The 25,618-nt window shown below is 39.4% G+C and overlaps 1 protein-coding gene across 2 annotated transcripts; it reads right to left on the bottom strand.

The window, feature by feature from the left end:
- Positions 1-4,008: 4,008 nt before the first annotated feature.
- Positions 4,009-24,504, bottom strand: LOC140732295 (phthioceranic/hydroxyphthioceranic acid synthase-like). Of its 2 annotated transcripts, XM_073054714.1 has the most exons (8): positions 24,401-24,504; positions 22,106-22,212; positions 21,860-21,932; positions 16,077-16,230; positions 15,287-15,447; positions 12,883-13,086; positions 9,863-10,044; positions 4,009-9,752 (listed from the first exon to the last, which is right to left on the bottom strand). In XM_073054714.1, exons 3-8 carry the CDS (start codon positions 21,924-21,926, stop codon positions 4,257-4,259), a joined length of 6,264 nt encoding a protein of 2,087 aa, XP_072910815.1. In that variant the 5' UTR covers positions 21,927-21,932; positions 22,106-22,212; positions 24,401-24,504; the 3' UTR covers positions 4,009-4,256. The 2 variants fall into 2 exon arrangements, with proteins under 2 accessions (XP_072910815.1, XP_072910816.1); XM_073054715.1 differs by lacking the exons at positions 9,863-10,044; positions 15,287-15,447; positions 16,077-16,230; ... (1 more) ...; positions 22,106-22,212; positions 24,401-24,504 and having other exon boundaries at positions 12,883-13,011.
- Positions 24,505-25,618: the final 1,114 nt, after the last annotated feature.

The raw sequence follows: 25,618 nt of genomic DNA, 5'->3' as shown, positions 1-25,618 counted from the left end.
GTCGCTGAAACTGCTTCTCTGTCTCTGGATGGTGCTATGTAGAGGATGTTCAGAGTTATCCATAATTGACCGTAGCCTACTCAGCGCCCTTCGCTCAGCTACCGATGTTAAACTCTCCAGTACTTTGCCCACGACAGAGCCCGCCTTCCTTACCAGCTTATTAAGACGTGAGGCGTCCCTCTTCTTAATGCTTCCTCCCCAACACGCCACCACAAAGAAGAGGGCGCTCTCCACAACTGACCTATAGAACATCTTCAGCATCTCACTACAGACATTGAATGACGCCAACTTTCTAAGGAAGTACAGTCGACTCTGTGCCTTCCTGCACAAGGCATCTGTGTTGGCAGTCCAGTCTAGCTTCTCGTCTAACTGTACTCCCAGATACTTGTAGGTCTTAACCTGCTCCACACATTCTCCATTAATGATCACTGGCTCCATATGAGGCCTAGATCTCCTAAAGTCCACCACCATCTCCTTGGTCTTGGTGATATTGAGACGCAGGTAGTTTGAGTTGCACCATATCACAAAGTCCTGTATCAGTTTCCTATACTCCTCCTCCTGTCCATTCCTGACACACCCCACTATGGCCGTGTCATCAGCGAACTTCTGCAGGACCTTTCCTGATAAATCTGTTATAATTCTTTGAGGAAATAACAGGCAGCATAGACAAAGATGAATAAGTGGAAGTTGTTTATTTTGATTTGGGCCTTTGAAAAGATGCTACACATGAAGCTCCTAAACAAGATAAGAGCCCATGGTGTTACAGAAAAGATACTAACAGAGACAGAAGATTAACTGACTGGCAGGAGGAAAATGGGAATAAAGAGAGAATTTTCTGGTTCGTTGCTGATGACTAGAGGCATTCTGCAGGGGTCAGTGCTGGGACTGCTTCTTTTCATATTATACGTCAATGATTTGGATGACAGAATTGATGGATTTGTGGTTGTGTTTGCAGACAATACAAAGGTAGGTGGAGGGGCTGGTAGTGTTGAGGAAGCAGGGAGGAATTAGACAGATTAGGAGAAAATTAGGCAAGGAAGTGGCAGATGGAATACAGTGTATGGTCATGCATTATAATAGAAAGAATAAAGTCGTAGACTTCTTTTAAATGGGGAGAAAATTCAGAAATCAGAGGTGCAAAGGGACTTGGGAGTTGTTGTGCAGGATTCTCTAAGTGTCAACTTGCTGGTTGAGTCAGTGGTAAGGAAGCCAAATGCGAGGTTATCATTCATTTCAAGAGGACTGGAATATAAAAATAAGGATGCAATGCTGAGGCTTAATAAGCTATTGGTCCAACTGCACTCGGAGTATTGTGAGCAGTTTTGGGTCCCTTATTGAGTAAAGATGTATCGGCATTGCAGAGGTTCACAGGAATGATTCCAGGAATGAAAAGGTTAACGTATGACTCACTGGAGTTTAGAAGATTGAGGGTGGATCTCATTGAACTCATGGAGTGGATGTTTCCTATGGTGGATGAGCCTAGGACCAGACGGCACAGCCTCAGAATGGAGTGAATCTGTGGAATTCATTGCCATAATTATTGGGTATATTTAAGGTGGAGATCGATAGGTTCTTGATTAGTAAGGTTTTTTAAATGTTGCGGGGAAAAGGCAGGTGAATGCGGTTGAGAGGGATGATAAATCAGCATGATGGAATGGCAAAATAGTCTCAATGGTCTGAACAACTTAATTCTGCTCCTGTGTCTAATGGTATGATTACGATTGTCTATCCCCATCATTGTGTCCCAGTGAGGAAATCAGTGCTTGAGGTGAACTGGAATGAGGGTGATCCAGGAGTGGATTTTCAATATACAGCAATTTCTTGAAATTCATTCAGAATTAGATTTATCAATCACCCCTTGTAGATTGGTACTGATATTCACAATCATATATGCATCATAATGTTTAAACATTTTGAGTTTGCTTTATAATTAAGAGAACTACTTTTGTAAAATGTTTAACAATAATTTCAGAGCAATGTTTCAACCAATGTGTGACATTTGTTAAAATATTAGCCGATGAACACTATTTAAAGCATTTTGTAATATTGTGTTATATACAGAATGGACAGTAATAATAACAGAAATATCTGAATAGCATCTCATCATGTGATCATGCTTATATTCAAGAAAGAAAATTACCAACTCAGAGATTCTGCAGATGCTCGAAATCCTGAGCAACACACAGAAAGTGGAGGAACAAACAGGTCAGGTAGTATCTATGGAGAGGAGTAAAGAGTCAACCTTTCAGGCTGAGACCTTTTATCAGGATTGGAAAGGAAGGGAGAGGAAGCCAGAATAAGAAGGTGAGGAGAGGGAAAGGAGTACAAGCTGGAAGATAATAAGTGAAACTATGTGAGGGGTTTGGTAGGTGGATGGGGGAGGGAGATGGTAAGAAGGGGGGAGGGGGATGAAGTGAGAAGGGGAGGTGATGGGTGGAGAAGGTAAAGGGCTGAAGAAGAAATTCAATAGGAGAGGAGTATGGACCAAGGGTAAAGGGAAGGAGAAGGAACATCAGAGGCCGATGATAGGAATCTGAGAAGGGGTAAGATGAGAGCCAGAAAAGGGGATGGAAAAGGAGAGAGGGAAGAGCAAGGAAAAATTACCAGTAGTCAGAGAAATTGATGTTTATTGGTCAGGTTGGAGGCTACTCAGACAGAATCACTTCATTGCCAGTATGTGAAACATAATGAATTGATTGAGGTTCAGTACCAAGCATAAAACACAGGACAATACCATAACAGACAACACAATAGCAACCAACAGCTTACAAGACAGTAGTACAAACAGCCATGAGCAATCAACAATTAGCGCAAACGTCAATAATCAAATTTAAATAAATATGAGCATATAAACAGACTAAATAATTATCACCAGAACAAGGAAAGCAGGAAAAACCATTTAACAGATGTGCAGGGACAATTAGAGCATTACAGTTGAATGAGAAACTGGACAGTATTGCTCCTCCAACCTGACAGTGGCTTCATGTGGCAGTAAATGTTGCCATGGACTGACATATCAGAATGGGAATGGGCAGTGGAATTGAAATGGTTGGCCACCAGGAAATCCTCCCTAATCCTCCCAAAAGTGCTCGATGAAGTGGTTGCCCAATCGACTTTGGGTTTCACCAATGTAGAAGAGGCCACATTGGAACCACAGGAAAGTAAATTGTGACTACCTAGCAAATTATATGTACAAGAAACTTATTTATAATTCAAAATGGCACTGCATGATTTTAAAATATCTGTACTATAGATAGATAGAAATGGAAAAGCAATGTGTGCTATAAGAATTAACACTCTTGATTTACCAGTTCAATGTCTAATATTCAAAATACAAGGGGTGATTGATAAGTTTGTGGCCTAAAGTAGAAGGAGTCAATTTTAGAAAATCTGGCACATTTATTTTTCAACATCCTACATTTAAACACTTAGTCCAGTGGTCATGGAGCATACAGATCTTGGACCTCCAGTAAGTGTTCACAGCATAGGTGATTTACAAGTTCATGGCCTGATATAGATGGAGATGAGTTGTACAGCTCACATTGCATGCACATGCAGATCAACTCTTTGAGTTATTATGCAGGAAGTTTGAAGTTAATAACTCATTGCCTTCTACCTTCGGCAACAAACTTATCAATCATCCAATGAGATATTAACTAATGAGTTATTAACTTCAAACTTTCTGCATAATCACTCAAAGAGTTGACTTGTATGTGCATGTAACGAGAGCTGTATAACTCATCTCCTTCTGCCTTAGGCCAGGAACTTATCAATCACCCCTACTGTGGACATTTTCTGGAGGTCCAAGATCCACACGCTCCATAACCGCTGAACTAAGTGTGTAAATGTAGGAGGGGACTATGTTGAAAAGTAAATGTGCTAGGTTTTCTAAAACTGACTCCTTCTACCTTAGGCCAGGAACTTATCAATCACCCCTCATCGTTTACCTGGCTCTTAAAGTGCAATTCATTTTGTAAAATGGATGCCTCAAGAATTAAGAGTCAAAAGTTAATCAAGAACAACATTTTTATTTTTCACCTTCAAATAAATTAAATTATTCAGAATCACAAAGCTGTTGTAACTTTAGAAGCACATAAACTTTAATAGGGGATCATAGAAGACAGAAAAATATATTATTTCAGGCTCAAATGCAAATATATCATCTTGGTCATCAGTGATTCATTGATAATTGTCTTAATACATCAGGTTAACACATTTTTGTTTGTGCATATGAGATTAGTTTCTACACACTCAGACTAGCTAGACCTTTGCTCTTCAAGCAAAGTCATGACAGTACCTACAGTTGTTTTTGGATCAAGAAATGTCACTAATGGCAAATTAATATTTTTTTCCTGATAAATACGATTTTGCACAGTCATACTCAGCATGGAATCAAGACCAAAGCTGGAAAGGTAAGTTTCTTTAGTGAACTCTGTAGGATCAGCATTGCTGACTTCACTCAACAATTCAATAACATACTCCTCAGGAGTCTTTTGTGAATTATTGGGTAAATCTGCCATTGGATTGATCTGTGATTTACTGATTTCATCTTTCACAAGGGAATAAAGTCGTGCTTTCATAGCTGGAATTTGAGAAACAATATTAGCATGCAAACTGGAGAAATTAAATTTACAGAGAGCAAGCTGTGGATTGTTTTGTACGAGGGACTGTTCAAGGCATTGGTTAATTTCTGAAATCTCCAAAATCATTATCCCCTTGGATTCCAGAAATCTTTGGATGCTATCTTTATTAAGTAATAGGCCAAGGTTCAGTGCACCCCAGTTGATAGACTGCCCTACCAGTCCCTGATTTCTCCTGTAATGCACAAAAATGTCAAGAAAAGAGTTTGCTGCAGAATAGTTTGCCTGGGCAGAATTCCCAATGAATGATGCAATTGATGAGTAGCAGACAAAGTAATCCAGTGGGAAGGATTTTGTTGTACTGTGAAGATTCAGAACTCCTGCAATCTTTGGACCCAAAACTTTATCGAACAATGATTTATTTAGAGCTGGCATGAGGGCATCGTGTAATACAACAGCACTGTGAAACACTCCTTTAATTGGGATCTTTGGGAAGGAATGAAGGAAACGATTGATGGCTAACTCAACATTTGACAAGTCTGAGATATCACAGGTAATACTAAGTACAGTTGTCCCAAACTGTTTCCAGAGTTCTTTAAATTCTTCTTGCTTTTCAGTAGTTGGAATGCTTCGTGACAAAATAATGACATATCCTCCCCCATGTTTGGCAATAAAATTTACTGTCTCAAAGCCAAGTCCTGAAAGTCCCCCTGTCACGATATATGCTGCATCTCTATGAAAAAGTTGTTTGTGACTGTGGTACACGGGTATCTCTGAAATCTTATCATTTGTATTCAGATCCACAACTGAGACAGCTTTGCAGGTGAAGTAGGAGTCTTCCCCACATTCACCTACAGCACCGGTCACTGAGTGAAAACTAATCCTTGGAAAATCAAGCCGTTTCCTCTGTAACCGCAATGATCTCATCCACTTATAAACATCATCAGCAGATTTTTTCAGATAACTCTTTTTCAGTATGTTAGCTACCTTCAAGAAATGAATTTGGACATTTTCCTTTTCATAACCAAGAATGTTCTGACAAGTTTCAAATGCCTGGTTGTTGTCAAAGAGAACAACAACATAGCCAGCAGAAGAGTTGTTAACAACCCTTGTGACTAGATCTGCTTTAACAGGTGGCAGGAAAAGCAATGCGTCGGAATGAGGATATGTTTGTGAAAAGTCACTAGGTTCTGTTTGAACCTGTACTTTCCAGCCCAGTGACTCAGCTGTCAGAGACAACACTTTACTGAGACAAGATTCTGGGCTGGAGGACAGAATTGACAAGCACTTGTGATGCTTAGGAGAAGGTAAAATGTTATGGAGTATTTCCCAGGCAAGTATGAAGTATGAGACACAGGGTGTCTGCTTCAGAAATGGAATGTTGCTGCTTTGGAAACAAACGGATGCAGGAAGACTCACTGTTGAAAATGCAGCAACGGGGTAGCACATAACAACATGATCTCCTACTTTGCAGGACTTCACATCTTTGCTGACTGCTGTGACTGTACCACTGAAGTCCAGAGCAATTAGCTCATGTCCTTTAGTTACAGTTGTGTTCCAGTACAATGTCTGTCCAAAGTTCACAGCAGAGACACTGACTGGAAAATAATCTGTAGAATGAATGCACATTGCATCAATTTTAACATAAACTGTTTGTTTTACAGGCTCAATCATTTTCCATTCTTGTGACTTTGCATGAACATCTACAACTTTGTAAGGGTTTGTTGTCTGGAAAACTACATTTTCATAACCAGTGTAAGGTACAATGCTGAAAATATTGTTCAAATTTATAGAAGTTGCTCGTTTGACACATGAAACATATACCTTTCCTAGTCGAATCATTACTTCAGGGTAATTATGAGGCAGGCTGATTACGTTAGCTAAAACTGCAATATCTGCCTCATTAGCAGAGCCAATGTCTATCAGCTGAAAAGCAATCTCTTGAAGTTCTACAAGGCATGATCTGGTCATTCCCCATAAGGCAAAACCTGCAGTGATTTGATCCACTGCATTTTCAGATGTCCTGTAGGTGATGGTTCTAACAGACTTTGAGGATTTTTTTCCTTGGACCAGTAGAAGTATTTGTCGATAGACCTCACAGCAGCTGCTGACATGGTCCACTACTGCTTTACTGTTCTGGTTAGTTATGTTTTTCATGCCCCACAAGAACAACACTTCATCAAAGCTGTTCAAATCAGTCACATTGTACTGTCGCAAAATCTGTGTGACTTCTCTATCCATCAAGGTCTCTGGATCCTGGTAAGGAACATAAAAGGACTGCTTATGCAGGTGCTTTTGCAGACCTTTAGCAATCCCAATGTTATCAGCAAATACTAATGATCTTGGTGTAGAACGAATATCTACTTCTTTGGCAAGCTGATCAATTTCCTCCCAGGAGTTTTCATAGGAAATATCATTAAATCCTGTGGAATTGCCTTGCCCAAGGAATGTAATTCTGACATTTTTTAATTCAGCAATTACTGTGCCCTTTCTATCTGTAAATGCCCCAGAAACTTCATAAAATTCCACAGTATTTTTACAGGTCCTCATGTATATTATCATTTCCTGTTGCATTGGTTGACATACCACCAAACTCCCAATGGAAGTTGGAAACCCAGCCCTCAGATTTGACATTTTCATTGCCAGAATAGCAGCCGTTTGCATGTAGTAATCTAAGATAACCGGATGAATGCAAAACTCATGCATCTGTGGGACAAGTTCATCTGGTACTTTAACATATGTTATAGCTTCTTGTAGTTCATCTGAGTAGAACACATCTCCAAGGTTTCTGAAGACTGAACTATACTGGAAACCTAATTTAGAAATAGATTCATAAATATTTTCTGCCTCAATTCTTATATTGTCTCTTTGCAAAATCTGCTCAACTGAAAGAACACTTTCTTCAACCACGTACTCCATGTTTTGTTGAACTTCTCCTTTTGCGTAAGAAACAGCTGATGCCACAACAGAAAATTCAGTCACTTTGTCTTCCCTGTTAAGTTGAACCTTGAGCTCTGTTGAGTTTGGCTGCACAATACAGGGATTCAAGAAAGAAATACTCAATTGGCAAAACCTGAGGGGTATCTTTGGTTTAATACTTGCCAAGGTCGATGCTAAGGCAAGCTCAACGTGCATGGAGCCAGGTAATATTGGCACTCCGTTGTTCTTGTGCTCCAACAGGTACGGTGCTTTTGTTAGTGTGAGGTTGTAGTCATACTCCTTGCCATTTTTGTTGGAACTACTGAGAAGAGGATGAGCTATAGATGACACTTCTTTGTCACCATGCCTAAAATCTTCAAAGTCAATGCTAAGCTTAGAGCGATCAAACTTATAACACGGATACAATGTGGGAACTATCTCGCATTCCTCAAAGATATTTTGCCAATTAGGATTGTATCCCATTTGGAAAAGCCCTGACAAAACTGAAAGCAGGGTTTCATAATCTCTTTGTGGCTGCACTGCAGGGAAAACCTGAGCCTCATTTCCTACAATGTCTTTGATGTATCGCTGTAAGGCCCTTCTAGGTCCAATTTCAATAAACACAGCATCTTTTACCTCTGCAACAGCAGCTCTAATGGCTTGTTCAAAAAGAACAGGTTTTTCTATGTTTCTGGACCAATACTTCCCTGTCACACAGTCATTTCCGGCAACCAACTTTCCAGTAACAGTGGAAATTACTTTAACTTTTGTTTCATGTTTCTGTAAATTACTGATACTCTCTTCCACTTGGTTTAATATTGGTTTCATCAAATGACTGTGATATGCTGCAGGGACATCCAGAAGGTGAAGGAATACATTTTTGTCACCAAATGAACTCTGTAAATCTGTATGCAATTTGTCTATTGCATCAGCATCTCCTGACACTGTGCATGATGAGGGACTATTGAATGCAGCAATGCAGAGTCTCCCTGAATAGGAATCAAGCTTATCTGACACTTTTTTCACAGGCAAATTACTAACCACCAACATTTTCCCTCCTGTTACTGTTGATTGTAAAGTACTTCTGTGGTAAAGCACCTTTACAGCATCTTGTAATGAAAGTATTCCAGCACAATATACTGCAGCTACTTCTCCAACTGAGTGTCCAATGACAATGTCAGGCTCAATTCCCCAAAACTTCAGAAGAGTCACTATTGCTACTTGGATGCCAAAGAGTATTGGCTGTGCTACGTCTGGTTTTGTGAAGTCATCACAGTCATTCTCTATTAACTCCATTAAGCTGATGTCTGTGTATTGTTGGAGCATCCTGTCTATCTCATTGATCTGTGCCCTGAACCTCGGTTCTATTTGTAGAAGCTGTTTACACATACCTTGATATAAAACACCGTTGCCACAAAACACAAATATCAATTTAACATCAGCTTTGGTCTGAGCCACTTCACTATCTACAGCTGATCTAAGCTGCTGTTGGAGATGCCCAAGGGAAGAAGCAATAAATGCCTTCCTGAATCTGTAATTCTTATGGCTTCTTCTACATGCAGATGTGTACGCCAGGTTGTGAAGAATTACATCTTCACTTTCCCTTATTTGGTTACTTGTATCCTTTATCATCATTCTCACTGAATTCTGGGAGACAGCGGAAAGCACAAATATTTCAAATGGTTTTTGTACAGAGTTTTGACCAGGATCTTGCTTGAAATGCCTAACAACTACATGAGCATTTGTCCCTCCAAATCCAAATGAGTTGATCCCTGCCATCTTCCCTTTCTCCCCGTTTCCTTCCCAGTTCACCACACTAGTTGGAATATGTAGGTTCAAATCTTTTGTATTGATGCTCGAGTTCTCCTTGGAGTAGTGGAGTGATGGTACAATCTTTCCATGATGCATCATGAGGAGAACTTTAATTAAACCTGCAGCTCCTGCGGCTGATTCTGTGTGACCAATGTTTCCTTTGACTGACCCCATTGTAAGTGGAGGGAAATCTGAGTGTCTGGATTGTGCAATAACACTTGATATGCTGGCTGCTTCAGTCGGATCACCAGCTGGTGTTCCGGTTCCATGAGCCTCCACGTACTGAATCTGTGAAGGGTCAACACTTCTGGGGTAAATACCCCTCAGTAACACTTCTTGCTGCTTTTGGGAGGGTCTGGTGATAGGTGTGACTGCTCTGCCATCCTGATTGATTGCACTACGGACTATTACACCCCAAATATGGTCGTGGTCCTTCTGAGCCTGTTGATAGGATTAATGAGTATGTCAATATTAAAGAAATAGTTTTCCAATAAACACCAATATTTAAATACACTTTGTAGACGTAAAAAGAATCTGATTAAATGTGTTACCTTTGCAAGCGGCTTTAACAGCAAAATGCCACAACCTTCGCCTCTTCCGTACCCATTGGCTTTGTTGGAAAATGGTTTGCTCATTCCATCTGGAGATATCATTTTTGCTTTGCTGAGTGCTACATTGATTCTCGGCTCAATAATACAGCTCACACCCCCACAAACTGCCATCTCACAATCACCTGAAAATAGGAATTTATACAAAGTGTATGTGAATCCAAATGTACAAGGAAAGGTTCGAATAAAATAATTTGTGATAACAAAATTGTTGAAACAGTTCAGACCCTTAACCGTGTTGATGAGCAGAGAGATCATGGGATCCAAGTTCATATCTCCTTGAAAGTGGCTACACAGATCGACAGGGTGGGTCAAGAAGATGAATGGAATGCTTGCTTTTATTAGTTGAGGCATTGACTTCCAAAACCAAGAGGTAATGTTGCAAGTATAACTCTTGTTAATCCACATCTGGAGTATTGCATCGAGGTCTCGGTGACCCACTGTAGGAAGAATGTTGAGGCTTTGGAGAGGTGCAGAAGAGGTTAACTGGGATGCCGCCTGGTTTAGAATGGGTTGTTTTCTCTGGAGTGCCAGAGGGTGAGGTTTTATAAGATTGTGAGAAGCATAGATAGAATGATCAGGGAGTATGTGTTTCCTGGTGTTGACGAGTCTAATATCAGAGGGCATGCATTGAAGGTGAGAAGGGGTAGGCTCAGTGGGGATGTGTGTGGCAAGCTTTTTACTCAGAGCAGTGGATGCCTGGAATGCGCTGCCTGATATGCCAGCAGAGGCAAATACATTAGAGGCTTTTAAGAGATATTTCAGACAGACATATGTAAATAAGAAAGATTAAGGGATATGGGCATTGTTGAGGTAAGAGATATTCATTTTTGGGGGGGGTTGATTTATTTTTCACTAGTTTGACACACCAATGTAGGCTGTAGGGCCTGTTCCTGCAAGATGTAGCTTGTTGGAAGATAGAACGTCTTGGCTCAGTTTTGTTACTTTCTTGTATGGTATTAAATTATAACTAAAGATTCAGAGATTTACTCAGCTAACTAATTATATTTCAGAGTACAACGTATTCCTGTGAAGTACCTCATCCTTAGAATAAGGATCCATGTGGTGTTGCTTGTTTCCCACCATTTCCTTGCTAAGTTACTAATTGTGGTTCATTAGCAGTGTGGAAAAGCAGGCCAGGAATTATAGCAGGAGACCAGTGACTAGTGATGTGCCTCAGTGATCTGTACTGGGTCCAATGTTGTTTGTCATTTACATTAATGATCTGGATGATGGGGTGGTAAATTGGATTAGTAAGTATGCAGATGATACTAAGGTAGGTGGCATTGTGGATAATAAAGTAGGTTTTCAAAGCCTGCAGAGAGATTTAAGCCATTTAGAAGATGGCAGATTGGAGTTTAATGCTGATAAGTGTGAGGTGCTACATTTTGGTAGGAATAATCCAAATAGGACATACATGGTAAATGGTAGGGCATTGAAGAATGCAGTAGAACAGAGTGATCTAGGAATAATGGTGCATAGTTCCCTGAAGGTGGAATATCATGTGGATAGGGTGGTGAAGAAAGCTTTTGGTATGCTGGCCTTTATAAATCAGAGCATTGAGTATAGGAGTTGGGATGTAATGTTAAAATTGTGCAAGGCATTGGTAAGGCCGAATTTGGAGTATTGTGTACAGTTCTGGTCACCGAATTATAGGAAAGATGTCAACAAAATAGAGAGAGTACAGAGAAGATTTACTGGAATGTTACCTGGGTTTCAGCACTTAAGTTACAGGGGAAGGTTGAACAAGTTAGGTCTTTATTCTTGGAGCGTAGAAGGTTGAGGGGGGACTTGATAGAGGTATTTAAAATTATGAGGGGGATAGATAGAGTTGACATGGATAGGCTTTTTCCATTGAGAGTAGGGGAGATTCAAACAAGAGGACATGAGTTGAGAGTTAGGGGGCAAAAGTTTAAGAGTAACGCGAGGGAGAATTTCTTTACTCAGAGAGTGGTAGCTGTGTGGAGCGAGCTTCCAGTAGAAGTGCTAGAGGCAGGTTCAGTATTGTCATTTAAAGTAAAATTGGATAGGTGTATGGACAAGAAAGGAATGGAGGGTTATGGGCTGCGTGCGGGCCAGTGGGACTAGGTGAGAGTAAGCGTTCAGCACGGACTAGAAGGGCCAAGATGGCCAGTTTCCATGCTGAAATTGTTATATGGTTATATGAGTACCTAAAGGAGAGGTGTCAATTGACTGAAGCAGTTTGGTAAGACTCCATTCAACTTTCTTCAGATGGAGCTAAGTGAAGCTACAGTATGAAAAATCAAATTTAGTTCATGCATTAGAGACCCTCCCAACATAGGAAATATTCTCTCCACATCCATTCTATCAAGACCTTACACCATTCAATAGGTTTCAATGAGGTCAACTCTCATTCGCCTGACTTCTAGTGAATACAAGCCCAGAGCCATCAAACACTCTTCATATGACAAGCCATTCAATCCTGGAGTCTTTTTCGTGAATCTCCTTTGGACCCTCTCCAGTTTCAGCACATCCTTTCTAAGATGAGAGGCCCAGACCTGCTCAGAATACTCCAGGTGAGGCCCCACCAGGGTTTTATAAAGATCAACATCACATCCATGCTTTTATATTCTAGTCCTATTGAAATGAATGCTGACATTGCATTTGCCTTCCTCACCACAGTTTCAATCGGCAAATTAGCCACGGAATCCTGTACAAGGACCCCCAAGTCCCTTTCTATCTCTAAATGGAGAGAAAATACAAAAAGCTAAAGTGCAAAGCAACTTGAGGTTGGTGGCAGTAGATGGGAGATCCCCAGAGCTAATAAGGTCAATGGTGTGGAAGACCGTGGGCTGTTGTTAATTGACTGAAGCAGTTTTGTAAGACTCCATTCAACTTTCTTCAGATGGAGCTATGTGAAGCTACAGTATGAACAATCAAGTTTAGTTCATCCTTTATAGTAACAAGAGTAAAAGTACAGAACAAAAAAAAATCCCTTGTACCTTGCTTGATGGCCTGAGCAGCATAATGTAAAGCAACAAGTGATGAAGAGCACGCTGTATCAATAGCCAGTGATGGTCCAGTAAGGTTGAAAGCAAAAGAAATCCTATTTGCCGCAATACTCATTGCTGACCCTGTCCCGTTATAATGGGTGATTTTGTTAGCGGCTCTGTTTGAAATCCCCTCAAAATCACGATTCATGAGACCTAAAGAGAAGACAATGATAAAGTGTCAAATGAGAATTGCATATACGTTTGCGCAGGTTATGCAATGTATCACACTGTGTAGAAATTCCAACACTCAGTGGGAATCACTAATAAAATTACTTCCACTATCCTATCTCTTCCAGCTCTATTTCCTTTTGTCTTTATCCCTGGTAATTTCACTTTAAAGTCACTTATAATAAAATGTTGTAATTCCCTTCTGCCGCCATTCACTCTCAGACATTTATAGTTTATGAAATAGGTTTTACTATTGAAACATTAGTGAAGTTCACAGTTTTAATGTGTAAGTAGCACAACAATTTCCTGTGACTGCATGCACACAGTTAGATATGTAAATAAAGCAACTGTTCTCCAAACAATACACAAAATCTAAACATTTCAGACATAGTTAGGCTCTATCTTCACCCATGTAAATACTCACTTAATCATACTAATTAAGACATAACCTCTCTATTACCAAAATTTTGTGGAGGTGTCTAAGAGGATTCATGAGGGCAGGGCAGGGCGTCTTCATAGAGTTTAACAAAGTCTTTGACAGAGGTTCCACATGGACCAGGAGAGCAGCAGATTGGACACAGAATTTGTTTGATGGTACAGGCAGAGGGTGGTAGCGGAGAATCGTTTTCCAGATCAGAGACCTGCATCAGTGGTGTGCCACAGATATCAGAGTGTGGTCCTTCATTGTTCATCATTGAGCAAGGAATGATGAACAGTTAGATTGTACATGACACCAAGATTGGGGGGGATATTATCCAAGATCACAACAGTTTATAGACCAGCTGAGAAAATGGGCAATAGAATGATGATGGAATTTAAAACAGTTAAGTGCAAAGTGATGTAGTTTGGGAAGTTAAACCAGGCCAGAATATGCACTGTGAATGGCAGCGTCCTGGAAAGTCCTATTGACAGAGAGACCCTGTGGTACAAGTGCATTGTCCCTTAAAACTGGCAACATTGGTAGACAGGTGGTGATGAAATCTTCCCCAGCTGTAGCACTGAGGAGATGTTTGCAACATCATGTTACAGTTGCTCTCAACATTGGTCAGATTACACCAGTGTGCAATCTGGTCACCACATTACAGGAAGGATGTGATTCATCTAGCGTGACTTGCAAAAATAATTCACAGGAATGTTGCCTCAAATTGGAGAGCTTGAGTTGGTAGAGATGACTTTCCCTAGTGCAAAGGGGTGACTTTGGAGAGATCCATTGAAATATGAGAGGGATTGACAGGGCAGATGATTACAGCTTTCTCCAGTGCTAGCAGTCTCTAAGTAGAGGGGGTGGGTACATTCTACACAGATGGGGGTGGGCACATGGAACAAGCTGCCAGAGTACTAGTTCCTGGATGTCATCATCTCTGAATCCAGCCGGTGGTGTAGTGACATCCGCACCGGAGTTCGAGGCCAGCAGTCCTGGGTTTGATTCTGGTCAGCACCTTGCACGCTTTCCATGAGCATCGAGCCAGCAACTCAAATTTGTAAAAAACCAGACAAATGCTAAAGAAATAGCAAGGTTGCTGCTAATACAACACAAGGCACCAAAAGGAACATCAACAACATTTCTGAAGGTCTAAGCTGGTCAGAAGTCCTGCCAGTTTATATATTTCATGGGGAGTTTGAGGAAATTTGGTTTGTCACTGAAGACTCTAACAAATTTCGACAGATATACCATGGACACTGCTGCTGCCCAAGTTGGGACCCAGCCGGATTCTGCCTCAAAGTCCAGTGTTGATGCCACTACACCATTGACTGCCCACTACACCACTGACCTGCCCATAGGAGACACCAATGCACAGGATGAGAAAAAGCTGCAAAGGGTTGTAAACTCAGTCAGTTCCATCATGGGTAATCACCTCCCCATGATCAATGACATCTTCAAAAGGTATCATTCATGATGAATAACCTGCACCATCCAGGACACGCTCTCTTCTCATTGCTACTGTCAATGAGGAGATTCAGGAGCCTGAAAACTCACACTCAATATTTTTGTTACAACTTCATCCCCTCTACTATCAGATTTCTGACGAGTCCATGAACCCATGAACTCAACTTGAGACTTTTTGTACTATTTGTATTTTTATATACAGTATATTCTTATTGTAGTTGATATACAAATGATGAAACAGGTTTGAGGGTGGAAACAACTTACACTGGTTCACATGGTCTGGCAATGTCTACTCACCAATAAAAACACCTGTTTTACTGCCACTGATGTATTCCATGGGCATCCCTGCATTCTCAAACACTTTGTACGTGCACTCCAACAGAAGTTTCTGCTGTGGGTCCATACTATTGGCCTCTGTTTGACTTATGTTAAAGAGCTTGTGATCAAACTCATTAAACCTGTTAGTTAAACAGAAAGTCTGTGTTAACTGCAGGCCAGTGATATTCTGAGGTGCTCACCTGCTCACATACTGTAAATGCATCTGACGATTTCTAAACAAATCATTCAGTTCACTTAAAAAGTAATTTTCCACAGTAATTCTGATTCTTGTGTTAATTTGGATGTTCTAGAAAACTTACACTTTCATTCAACAATAATTAATCTGCTTGAAAATTATTTTAATAGAGAAATGTAAAGTCATGCATTCTTTTAAAAGTTTGATCAATGAGAAGCAATACACTAAAGCTGGCATAATTTGAAGGGGAATGCCAGATCAGAGCTATTTGATTTTAATGTCATTTATAGTCAGGCAGAAAATAACTTAAATTTGTTTCCAGTACAGTTGATTCTCTAACTGTGCTGATTTAACCAAGCTTATCCAATTGTGTCATCCACTTTCTTACCTGCAGCTTGTACTTAGGACTTTCCACTTTGATTCATATTTAAATCTTTAAATAGCATTGTGCTGGAGATTTATTTATGAATTCAAATAGACCTCAAGATTATCCATTACCCTAAGTTGATTTATAATTATTAATATTTTGATCATTCAGTTTGGCATTTCATGAAATGCTGTATCCTTCATTACCCTTCGATTAAACTTGCTCGTTTTGTGATCATCTTTCCTGCTTTGTTGTCATCAGTGTCATGCCAGAACTTTGTATCGAAGCGATTTGCTGGAATATCATTCACACAGTTTCGTCCCTCAAGAAGGACTTTCCAGAAATTATCAATACCTTCTCCTGGAATAGAAGGGAAACTTTTAGATAATAACCAGTTTGTAATTCTGCCATTCATCCCTGAGGAAGGTAACACTATCACGTGACTCTTTACTTATAATCAATCTAGCGATGTGGGCCTTGCGGGCTAAGCCAGCATATAAAGTGGTCAGGCTTTGGCGAGAAAAGGTGTCGTTTAAAGGTACTTAATCTTTTGGAGTCATTGGGTTGATTGCAGAACTTAAGCTTAAGAAGTTACAGTCGGAGTATAACAATTGTAGGCAGGATGGTAGTTAAACCAGCGGGTTACTCTTTCTGTATGATGTGAGATTGCAGGGTAGTCAACTGTCTCCTGATGATTACATCTCCAGGAAGTACTTCCAACTGCAGCTCCTGACAGACAAGGTCAATAAAATTGAGCTAGAGCTGGATGTTCTCAGGACCATTTGATCAGATTTGCAAGAACTGTTGGGGAGGGGTTATAAAATTCCACAGGGGATTGGAACTAGTGTGACAGGACGAAGGATAGGGCAGTTGCCATACAAATAGATGCCATAGGTAATGATGCTGTGAAGCAGGACAGACAGGTGATAGGGTAGAATTGCAGTTAGTCGGGGAGTTGATGAATAACACGGAGGCAAAATAGAAAAGGGTGATCAACACAGGATAGGTGTTATATTTGAATGCATGCAGTATGCAGAATAAGGTGGGTGATATTGTAGTGCATTTACAAGTTGATGGAATAACAACGTGAGCGTCACTGAGTTGTGACTGTAAGAAAATCATAGCTCAGAGCTTAACATCTAAGGATACACATTGTATCAAAAGGACAGACGGGTAGGCGGGGGGCTGTGGTGGCTATGTTGGTTGAGAATAAAATCAAATCCTTAGAAAGAGGTGACATAAGATTGGGAGATGTAGAATCCATGTGGGTTGATTTAAGAAACTGCAAAGGTAAAGAGATCCTAATGGGTCTTATATACAGGCCTCTGAACAGTATCCAGGATGTGGGATATAAATTAAAATTGGAGATAGGAAAAGCTTCTAAAAATGCCTCCTCTACATTGGTGAGACCTGTTATAAATTGGGAAACCTCTATGTCGAGCTCCATGCCCCTAAAGCAGAATTTCCAGGTGGTGAACCATTTTAATTCCTATCCCCTCTCCTGTTCCAACACCAGTCCATGGCCTGCTCCTCTGCCATGCTTAGGCTAATTTTCTGGTTCTGAATGGTTCTGGAGTACTGAAAAATTCTGAATATCACTCCACTCTTTAAGAAGGAGGGAGGCAGAATAAAAAGAAATGTATATGCCAGTTAGCCTGACTTCAGTGGTTGGGAAAAAGGTGGAGTCCATTATTAAGGATAAGGTTTCAGGGAACTTCAAGCCACAAGATAAAATAGGCCAGAGTCAGCATGGTTACGCTGAGGAGAAATCATGTCTAACAAATATGTTGGAATTCTCTGAGGAAATAACAGGCAGTATAGTCAAATAGGAGTCAATGGATGTTGTTTACTTTGATTTTCAGAGGTCTGTGACAAGGTGTCGCAAGTGAGGTTGATTAACGAGATGAGAGACCATAGTATTAGAGGAAAGATACTAGCATGGGTAGAATATTGACTGAGTGACAGCATGTACAGAGTAGGAATAAAGTGGCCTTTACTGATTGACTGCCGGTGACTAGAGGTATTCTGCAGGGGTCAGTACTGGGACCACTTCTAATCACATTGTATGTCAGTGATTTGGATGATGGAATTGATGACTTTGTGACTATATGTAGGAAGCAGGGAGTCTGCAGAAAGACTTAGAGAGATTGGGAGAATAGACAAATAAATGGTAACTGGAATATAGTGTGCAGAAGTGTGTGGTCGTGCACTTTGGTAGAAGGAATAAAGGTGTAGGCTGTCTTCTAAACAGAGAGAAAATCGAGAACTTAGATGTGCAAGGGGACCCGGGAGACCTTGTGCAGGATTCCCTAAAGGTTAATTTGCAGGTTGAGTTGGTGGTAACGAAGACAAATGCAATATTCATATTGAGAATTAATTTTGACAGAACTAGAATATAAGACCAAGGATGTAATGCTGAGTATTTATCAAGCATTGGTTACACCACACATGTATTATACGCAGTTTTGGGCTCCTTATCTGAGAAAAGATGTGCTGACATTGGAGAGGGTCCAGAGGAAGTCCATAAGAATAAATCCAGAAATAAAATGGTTAACTTATGAGGAATATTTGATAGCTCTGTGTCTATGCTCTCTGGAATTTATAAGAATGAGGTGGGAACCTATTGAATATTGAAGGGCCTAGATAGAGTGGCTATGCAGAGGATGTTTCAATAGTGTAAAAGTCTAGGAACAGAGGCCACAGCCTCAGAATAGAGGCATGCCCATGATGAAATGGCAGAGCAGTCTTGATGGGCTGAATGGCCTGATTCTGCTCCTACATCCTATGGTCTTACAATTCTGTCAGGGAGAGACTAGTCAGTAGCATTGTTCTGCTTTTATCTGTCTGGGCAATAAACACTGAGAACCCTTTCATTATCAATTTATCACACTTGGACTCAGAATTCCAAGACATTTCTGTGTTTCTTATGTTTAAACCTAATGCACTCATTGCTTTCTGAGCTGGCATGATTTTCTCAATGATAAATGCTAGTCAGTGTGAAGCCTTCTGTGAGAAAGCTTTCTAAAACTTGTAAACTTGGACAGCCAAGTGCAGGCATAATACAGCCAGCTGTGAATTTTGGGTAGTTTTCTGGGCCTGCCCACTTGCAGCCCTTACCACACAGAGCCCCACCCACGTGCAGATCCATTCTGAATTACAGGGCCAAATCCAAACAGGTAAATCAAGTACTTGACATGTATGTCTTGTTGCTGGCAGTAAGTTCTGCCTCATTCACTTTGAACTAACAGCAAGGCAACAATGAAATTGGAATGTTCATTTTTATGGGACTACAGGCATCTCAGGGTGGTAAGGGAGACAAATATGTCACTTAACCTCTCACTTAAAGTCAGCAAAACCATACAGTGGATTATTGACCAGAGGAGGAAGCAGGAGGTCCATGAACCCGTCCTCATTAGGGAACAGAGTTGGAGAGGGGCAGAGGCTATAAATTCCTTGGCATTAATATATCAGAGGATCAGTCGCGGGACCGACATTGAAATAGCTTCACAAAGAAGGCATGGTAGCAGCTCTACTATTTTAGAAGTTTGTGCAGATTCGGCATGTCATCTAAACATTTAAAAACTTCTATAGATTTACAGGGAAGAGTATCCTGACTGGTTGCATCATGACCTGCTATGGAACAGAAATAACAGCAGGAAGTGTTTGTCACAGCTCAGTCCATCACAGACAAAGCCCACCCTAGAAATAAATACATTTACAAGGAGTGTAAGTCCCAAGAGTGCAGTGAAGATCATTGAAGACCCCCACCATCCGGTCCATGCCGTATTCTCACTGCTACCATCAAGCTATATGTCCAGAAGCCTTAGGGCCCACATCAGCAGTTAATACCCTACAAGCATCAGGCTCATGAACTGGCACAGACTTCAATCACCACCACTCTGAACCTACAGTCTCACTTGCAAAACTTTTTACAACTCATGTTCTCAGTATTAGTTTTTATTTGCACAGTGTGTCTTCTTTTGCATATTGGCTCTTTGTCAGTCTTTGTTTTCCCCTGTTAATGCATACAAGGAAATGAAGGTGATATATGATAATCTGGACATAATAATAAATCTACTTTGAACTTTGTACATTGAAACATAAGCAGGGAGTTCATTGATAGTGGTCTGGTCTTTGCCTGAAGATTTCAGTTTTTGGTTTCACTTCAGGTGATTGAGGACAAAGGTCTCAGTTAACATTCCACTGGAATAATGTTCTCAGCTGGCATTTCCAGGAAATGTCACGGTACTGGGAATATTGTTTTGGGATATGCTGCTAAACGTAGGCCCATTTGCTCTCTCAATCAGCCACAAAATATCATGTAATTTAAGAATAGTGTAATTATCCCATATCCTCCCTTAACATTACCCTATATACAGATAATTTGATCATTTCATCCTGCTAGTTGTGAGTATATTGTGTACAAATTTGTTACTCTATTTCCTACATTACAAACGCTACTTTATTTCCAAATATATTTCATTGGCTGTAAATCTTTATATTCTTTTAAAAAAAAACACTTGTGTGTCTTTCAAGATCTTGTTGTGAACTCAATCAGCCTCCTCTGGAAGCAAATCCACTTCCTGAATGTACAGCAGCACACACAAAATGCTGGAGGAAAAGCGTAAACAGTCGAGTACTGATGAAGGGTCTCGGTCTGAAAAGTCAACTGTTCACTCTTTTCCATAGATGTTGCCAGACCGGCTGAGTTTCTCCATCATTTTGTGGGTGTTGCTTTGGATTTCCAGCATCTACAGAATTTCTTGAGCTCCTGAATGTACAGATTATGTGTGACAAAATATGGATCTTGCATGTGAATATGGAGGTGCTGCTACTTGCCACAATGCATTATGATTTAAAACCCAGCTGTCCATGACCTCATAAATAAAAGAATGAAAATTGCTTCAACATATGTTCATGTAAAAATGGCAAACCACCAGCTTTATTAATAATAGCCCAACCAAGAGTTTTCCAGTGAAAGCGGGGATCGATATGGTAACTGCTCTGCCCAAGGACACAAGAGAGTTGTGGACACAGCTCAGTAGATCACGAAAAACAATCTCCCCTCCATGGATGCTGTCTAAACTTGTTCACAACCCTACGAAAGCCAACAGAATAAACGATCCCTCCCACCCCAGACATTCTCTCCTCTCCCCTTCCAATGGGCAAAAGATATAAAAGTCTGACAACACATCCCACCAGGCTGAAGGACACATGTACCACTGGTATAAGATTACTGAATGGACCTTTCGCAAGAGATTGACCTCACAATCTACCCCATCGCGGCCTTTGCACCTTATTGTCTACTTGCAATGCATTTTCTCTGTGAATGTAAAATTTTATTCTGCATTCTGGCATCGCTTTTCTGACCCCTGTGCACATTCTCCCTGTGATTGTGAGCGTTTTATCAACATGCTTCAGTTTTTGTCCCAAATGTGTGGGGTGGTCAGTTCATTAGCTGTTATAAATTGCCCCTGGCTTGTGGGAGAATATGGATTAATGGAGGAATGGGTCTGCTCTAACTCCTAACATGGATTTGACAGGCCAAATGCCCTCCTTCTATGTGAGAAAATATTGGAAAATTGTGGTGCCTATCATATAACCACATAACAACTACAGCACGGAAACTGGCCACCTCGGCCCTTCTAGTCCATGCCAAACGCTTACTCTCACTTAGTCCCACTGGCCCGCACTCAGCCCATAACCCTCCATTCCTTTCCTGTCCATATACCTATTACAATTTTACAATCCTATTTTCAACATACAGAGAAGCCCAGGCTGGGGTGATGGGCGGAGCAATACACTAAAGCGACAGTAAATGGACGTCCCATTGTCGATACATAATTTATATTTGATCTTTCTTTACAGTTTTCTGTGAGTGGACAAATCTTTTATGTTCAAACATAATAAAGAGGAAAGCTAACCTTATTTGTCATTCTTGTACAGACATTTTGCTGAGAGTTTAGTTTTCAATCTTTATTGGTCTTACCTCCAGGAAAGTTACATCCTATTCCAACAATAGCTATATCTTCACCGTTGTTCCCCATTTTTAGCATTCGAGCCTGTTATTAAAATGAGAATGTAACAAAATTATAGTTATTTCATAATTGATTATCAGATTCAGATACTGCTCTTAGTTTTTTTGGAAACAAATAACATTGTCAGAGAGATAACATATCCTTTTTTTAATCATTAGTTTATCAAAGGCAAATGCAAATAATTGTTTATACACTACCTGGTTATGTCAAAAATCTGTTGACAGCTCCATTAATGATGAGAGAAAAAAATCTGTTGTCCTTTTGTAATGATTTCAGATAAAAATCCCAGCCAGTTCTTTTGTCACTGGAAATCAATCATTTAACATTTTTATATTTGTATCATAAGCAATCATCATTTATATGACCAATAGACATCTAAATTGGAAGCTATTTGAAAGGCTGAAGTAAATTTAAAAAATATTAAATTCTTAATTTCTATTCATGTCAAAAAATAAACAAAATTAGTGCATTTCCTATTGTGTACATGTGAGTGTTTGCAATTTATTAATTAATTACCCAAGTTTGCAACTTGGGTATTAGCTTCAAAATTGTGTTGCTTACAAGAAAATGAAACAATTTATAAGTCATGAATCGCCTAGAATAAATACCAGTTTTTATTGATCATTTTTAAAAGCAAAACACGTCCTTTATGTAAAGTCACTTGGTCAGACTAAAGATGAACATAAGGAATAAGATATGAAATATTTTTTTCACTTGACAATAACTTGGAGTAACAGCCAATTGCAGAAGCCAACTAATTTATAGAATCCAGAAACCACTGTTCAACAGGATCTGTGACAACTGAACCTGATCAACAATGGTTCGATTCATCATGTAGCTCAATGTACAAAACAACTCACACTTCCAGTAAAAGATTCACTGTAATTCATACCTTGTCAGCTATAAAATAGTGCAAGCTGTTTTGAGCCAAAAGTCACAATAGCCTAAGCAGGTTGGTGTAAATGCACTGGAATGTATGTAATTGTCTCAGTTGGTGATTTCTCATCTCAGGTTTAAACCTTCATTATTTGTTAGATATAAAATCATTAAAATGAATACAACTTTCATTTGAAGTTACGAAAATGAAGCGATTTTATTTACTCTGCACTCACGAGAAAGACCCATTCAGGCAGATCATTGCTCATCTGACAAAGCTGAAAACTCAATCATTCAGTCACCAATAACTGCAAACAAGTTATTTCAAAAAATTATTTAGTATAAAGCTGATGAACTAAACTTTACAGAAACTTTTGTTGGAAATACTTTCAAATAATAAATTAAGGAAGGTTTTACCTTTAAGTGAAAATTGTGACTTACCTCATGGCTATCTCTTGATTCTCTCATTCATTTTGAGAAAATTTTGGGGATTTCCCTCATAACATTAGAAATCAATCAATTTAGCATGAGAAAGTAAATCATTTTACTTTGAATTAAATCACTTTGTGCCTGTTATCAACAGGGAACAATGGAATGGTTTAATTCATCATTTAGATTAATTATTAAAGTTGCTACAAAATATTGCAAGGTTGCTTACAGCCAAAAGTCACAATAACCTTATCGGATTGGTTTAAATGTGCCTCAATTTATGTGTGTGGGAGGTTTAACATGAGTTTAAAGTCAAAGTCAAAATCATATTTATTGTCATAAGCAAAAATGTGTATATGCTGAGGCATAAGGAAAACCTAACTACAACAACATCAAAGGAGCATAGCATTAAATATGCAGCAGTCATGAGAAAATGTAAACATAAATTATAATTTTTACAGGAAAGGACAAAATTTAAACTGTCATGATTTGATAGATATCAAACAATTTTAAATTAAGGTGACTTACATTTCCAGCCACAAGAAATACATGATTTTTATTCACTATGCGCAATGGAGAAAAAAATCAAAATAGGTTTAACACTCAGTTTGGAAAAGATCCGCTAATGTACTGAAATTTGCTACTTTGCTTTTTTGTTTAAAGATCTTGAATACTTAGCCCTCACTCTACATCATTCACTTTTAAATAGTAAAACTTTGTGCTAAACTGACATGATGGTTTAGGCAACTGATACAAGGAAAAGAATTCAGAATTATGAAAATTTAAAACACATAGGCCATAATGATAAATCACGGGCCAAGCCAAAGGTCAAAATACACTAAACTTACTTTTTACTCTTTACAAGATAGGCAACAGTCTATAACAGGATTGTTCATTGTAAAGCCTGCTAATTCTTAGTCTATTGAAATCAGTGTACAGGAAATTGAGTATTTTATTAAAATATGCTTTGGTAGATTAGTATTTAATTGGTAAAGGTGGAAACATATTCCTTTCTTTCATCACAACTCTATAATTTAGAGATATTTAATAATTTAGTAATTCAGAAATGAAATGCCTTCATAATAAAAGCATGAAAATTAACTTATGGAAACTAGGACCAGGCTAATTTCAAATTTAAAATAATAACTCTACTGATAGCGAATTCAATCAGAAATTATGCTTCTTACCATATATTTTATTCCATCCCTGCTTTCGGCAGTTCATATCGAGAGCCTTGAATGAAACCCGTGGAGTTCCATGTATTATCTGACAAGAAGACAGAAAGAATATTGTAATATATCAGCCAGGGAAGTTCTAAGTGTTTGGTATGATCATCAATTTAGTTTAATAATTAATGGATAATTTAATTCCCATTATAAAATCAGACTACTGAAGACAGTCAATGAACTTCATACTGTCACAAAGTCCAAGAAAAAATTGAGAATATTGCAGTAAATCAAAAGCAGAAAAGAATCAAAACACTGGGCAGGTGAAGTAGAATCTATTGAATAACAAGTGGAGTTAATGTGTTAAGTAAAGGACTCTCATCAGAACCCCATAAAAAGTGGTTTTCAACTAAAACTCACAGTTTACAAAATTATGGCTTGTGCTTATTGTCAGAAGCCATGTAACAGTGAATTGGTCCCAGCACTTTCTTTATTTTATCAGTAAGCAATACGTACCTCTACCGGTCTTTCCATAATCAGCACGTAGAAATGCCAATGAGATACTTAATCTGCTATTTCGGACTTAAACTGGTAAGGTGTCAGAAGTTTATGTAAGTGAACAGTTTGCTCTAGTAGTCATAATACCATTAGTTTCAACATGAACATGGAAATAGATCTGGTCTACGGGTTGAGATTCTAAATTGGAGGAAGTCCAATTTTGATGGTATCAAAAATGACCTGGCAAGTGTGGGTGGGAACAGGTTGTTTTCTGGCAAAGGTTTACTTGGAAAACAGGAGGCCTTCATAAATGATATTCTGAGTGTACAAAGCTTGTATGTGTCTGTCAGAATAAAACGTAAAGATAACAAGTGTAAGGAACTTTGGTTTTACACAGATAGAGAGGCCCTGGTTAAGGAGAAAAAGAAGGTGCATAGCAGGTTTGGACTAGTGGGAACAAATGGGATGCTTATGGAGTATAAAACCTGACTAGAAGGGTTCTCCAGTCTGTTGTGACAAAGCACTGCCTTGATATTTTCCCTGACTAGTAATGCCACTCCTCCCCCTTTAATCCCTCCTGCTCTGTCGCTTCAAGAATATTCAGCTGCCAGTCCTACCTATCCTGCAAACAAGTCTCACAGAGCAAGAAGGCTGTGGGTAAATGGCTAAGGATTTCCGGAGCGAAGGCAGTTTTACTACTTGGGGTAAAAGAGAGGCAAGACTGTGAAGGCGCATGACGTC

Source organism: Hemitrygon akajei, chromosome 8, assembly GCF_048418815.1.
Source record: "Hemitrygon akajei chromosome 8, sHemAka1.3, whole genome shotgun sequence".
NCBI lineage: Eukaryota > Metazoa > Chordata > Chondrichthyes > Myliobatiformes > Dasyatidae > Hemitrygon > Hemitrygon akajei.
Note: the sequence above shows the minus strand (reverse complement) of the source record. Positions and strands in the feature narration are given on the sequence as shown.

What these genes read in the sequence shown, in the direction of transcription:
- LOC140732295 (XM_073054714.1), bottom strand. Translation starts at nt 21,926, where the DNA reads ATGCTAAAAATGGGGAACAACGGTGAAGATATAGCTATTGTTGGAATA. An exon ending in TAAAACAGGTGTTTTTATTG is followed by an intron (nt 13,087 to 15,286) that starts GTGAGTAGACAT and finishes TCTTCTCTTTAG; the next exon opens with GTCTCATGAATCGTGATTTT. An exon ending in TGCTCAGGCCATCAAGCAAG is followed by an intron (nt 10,045 to 12,882) that starts GTACAAGGGATT and finishes TCCTATTTTCAG; the next exon opens with GTGATTGTGAGATGGCAGTT.